General features: G+C 45.3%; 1 protein-coding gene across 1 annotated transcript; it reads left to right on the forward strand.

The window, feature by feature from the left end:
- Window positions 1-267: 267 nt before the first annotated feature.
- Window positions 268-2,919, forward strand: PABPC1L2B (poly(A) binding protein cytoplasmic 1 like 2B). The gene has a single exon (XM_047843913.1). The coding sequence runs from the start codon at window positions 335-337 to the stop codon at window positions 935-937; it is 603 nt and encodes a 200-aa protein (XP_047699869.1). The 5' UTR covers window positions 268-334; the 3' UTR covers window positions 938-2,919.
- Window positions 2,920-3,490: the final 571 nt, after the last annotated feature.

A 3,490-nucleotide genomic window follows, 5' to 3' on the forward strand; every position in this document is an offset into this window, starting at 1 on the left:
GGAGGGCACCCGGGGGGAGGTGGCGGCCGCCCTGGCAGAGGGGAAGGAGGCGGGGGCTGCCCTGGCGGCAGTGGTTGTGGAGGCTAGCGCGGCTGAAGCTGCCTGCGCCGCCGCCGCCGCCACTGCAGCAGCAGCAGCAGCAGCAGCAGCAGCAGCAGCAGCGGAGGCTGCGGCGCCCTCTTTGGGGGAGGCGGACGCGGAGGGGGACGCGGCGGCGGACGCGGAGGCGGCGGCGGCGGCGGACGCGGAGGCGGCGGCGGCGGCGGCTGCAGCCGCGGATGCAGATGCAGATGCGGGGACCAGCAGGGTCTCCGAGGGGAACCCAGACTTTCCTATGGCCTCGCTGTACGTGGGCGACCTGCACCCTGAAGTGACAGAAGCAATGCTCTACGAGAAGTTCAGCCCGGCCGGGCCCATCCTTTCCATCCGCATTTGCAGGGACAAGATCACCCGCCGCTCGTTGGGCTACGCGTACGTCAACTACCAGCAACCGGTGGACGCCAAGCGGGCCCTGGAAACCCTGAACTTTGATGTCATCAAGGGCAGGCCCGTGCGCATCATGTGGTCCCAGCGGGACCCCTCGCTCCGCAAGAGTGGGGTGGGCAACGTCTTCATCAAGAACCTGGGCAAGACCATCGACAACAAGGCGCTGTACAACATCTTCTCGGCGTTTGGCAACATCCTCTCCTGCAAAGTGGCCTGCGACGAAAAGGGGCCCAAGGGCTACGGGTTTGTGCACTTCCAGAAGCAGGAGTCCGCAGAGCGGGCCATTGATGCGATGAATGGCATGTTCCTGAACTACCGCAAAATTTTCGTTGGGAGATTCAAGTCGCATAAAGAACGAGAAGCCGAAAGGGGAGCCTGGGCCAGGCAGTCCACCAGTGCTGACGTCAAGGATTTCGAGGAAGACACCGATGAGGAAGCCACCTTGCGATGAAGACATGCCAGGAGCCAGTCAGCCAGCAGAGCCAAATCTTGGCTCCCACCCGGTTTACAACTCCCCTCTTTGCCCCCTAACCCACCAGCAGTGTATTGTATTGTACTGGGAGTGCAGGTCTCTCTCTCCTCTCTCTCTCTCTCTCTCTCTCTCTCTCTCTCTCTCTCTCTCTCCTCTTCCCCCCTCTCTTCCTCTTTCCTTTCATCCCCTCCTCCTCCTCTTCTTCCCTCCTTCCTCTTCCTTCTGTCTTCCCCACCTCTCCCTTCCCCCCACACCCACCAAGGGCGTTGTGAATAATCTTGCTAATCTGTGCCACTTGATAGATTATAGGCTGCCTTTTCTCCTTGTGCTTTGGTTTAAAAAGCACTTCATTCTCGCTTCCTTCACTACACAGGTGATACAATTTCATGGTAGAAACATCAGAAAGGAGAAGGAAATCAGATGAGGGAAAACCCAGAGAGTAATTGTTCCCCATGATTCTACTACCCAGAGGCAACCACTTTTTCGTGTGCTGTTTTTCCAGGCTCTCCTCTCTCCCTCTTTCTCCCTCCCTCTCTTCCTCAGTCCCCACCCCCACCTTCCCTTTTAACACACTGTTATAGAATGGTTCGCGTGTGTGGTGTTTCTTAATCTGCTTCTTCAGAAACTAAAGCCAAACAAAACACAACCCATTGAACTTCTTTCCATGTTATTCAACAGGCTTCCTAAATGTCGTCTTCAGTGCCTGCAGAGTGTATCCATGGATCTTTAACTCTTCTGTAATCATTTCCGCATTGTTGGACATTCAGGTGGTGCCTAGTTCTTTCCTTGTGTTTAAACCCAACACTGCATACTCTGACGAATGAATCCTTCCTTGTCAAGCCAAATCTTCGCTAGCATACCGGATGGTCTTCTTAATTGTGGACGTGCAGGATCCACAATAAAATATCCTTGCAGGATATTTTAGAGACTTTTCCTGTGTGTTGCCAAATGGCCCCTTCATAAGCATTACACTGATTTGCATTCATGCCAGCCAGCACAGCTAGTAAAAACAGTATGTCCATTCCCCCTGCATAGTCTCCTAGTCACTGTAATTGATGTGTGTGTGTGCTGGAGTGTGTGCGTTTTGGCCAGCTTGATGGGCTGCAAATGGTATTTCACTGTTTTAGGTTATTTTGCTGGATTTAAATGCTCTTTATCACCCTCTTTTCCTTGTGCCCACTTACTGCCCTTTTGCCCATTGCCAGAAACATCATTCGGCTTTATTGCAGGAAAAAATTAAACTGCAGGCGACAGAAGAAAATTAATGTTCCCAGTAATCAACCCTAATCGCCACACATACATTCCTAAATCATTTTCATGTGCACTTCCTCAGTATTTTTCATGTGATATATATGTGAATTTTCATGTATATACTGTTTCAATATCTGCTTTTTCACACATGAGTATATAATAGAGATAAGATATAGATGTGTAAATAGATATTCTCGAACTTCGTTTCATGTCATTAAATATTCTTCTAAAAATTGTTTCATGGCTGATTAGTGTTTCAGTGGAGGGGCTTGACAGAGGAATAGATATATGCATTCATCTCTATATTTGTATTTAGAGATAGATATGGGGTTATCTTTTCACAGCTTTCTCTTTGTTGAACATCTGGATGTTGAACATTTGTATTGTTTTGTTTTCTTATTCAAAGCCTAGCTGCTCATAATATCATAGTGCACAAACCTTGCTTACATTCAATATTAGTTTCCGAACATTGGTAAGAGCGAATTGCAGAATCAAAGGACACAGAAGGTTTGAAATCTTTCTTTTTCTTTTTCTTTTTATTCCTTATTAAATGAATATCCAGAAAGATAGTATCAATTTGCCCTCACCAAGTACACAAATAATATCAGAGGATCGAAACCTTGACAGTTATTTAACCTTGCTATTACTGTTATTTCTGTAGTCTCCCAATATTTTATCAGGGGGACTTGTGCTTTTTAGTTTGTATTTAGTTTGAGCATTTATTTTGATACAAATGACACAATGTCATAATAGAATCTTTTTAAAATTGATCATGAACAATGTAAAAATCACTCAATTCTACTACTTGACAAGAAAGACATTGGAATACATAAAACATGTACATAAATAAATAATACCTTCAAAAATGTAATATGTATTGTTTAGTTATGGAATACATTCACTAAATTGGTCTTTCATATCATCTTTCCAAATTATTAAAAATTCTTTTTTACTTTTGTTTTTACTTTATGTTCCATTTTATGGTTGAGCTACAGTTTCTAAAACGCAGCCCCTTAATGTATATTTAAGTTGTTCTAGTTTTTCCTTAGTAAGATTAACTCTATGAGGAACACATTTGTAGCTGAACATTTGCTGACATGTGCAGAGATTTAATTGCATTAAATACTTGTCAGTCTGTTGCCAAGTGCTTCTTCATAAAGTTTATGACCATTAACTGTGTATATGTGCTGCCAAATTAAGCACAAGTTTGTGTCCATTAACTGTGTAAGAGAGTGTATATTTACCTGCTCATCTTCTTCAGTTAGTATTCTTTTTGTTTGA

Source organism: Prionailurus viverrinus, chromosome X, assembly GCF_022837055.1.
Source record: "Prionailurus viverrinus isolate Anna chromosome X, UM_Priviv_1.0, whole genome shotgun sequence".
Taxonomy (NCBI): domain Eukaryota; kingdom Metazoa; phylum Chordata; class Mammalia; order Carnivora; family Felidae; genus Prionailurus; species Prionailurus viverrinus.

Coding starts and splice junctions, on each gene's coding strand:
- PABPC1L2B (XM_047843913.1), top strand. CDS start 335: ATGGCCTCGCTGTACGTGGGCGACCTGCACCCTGAAGTGACAGAAGCA.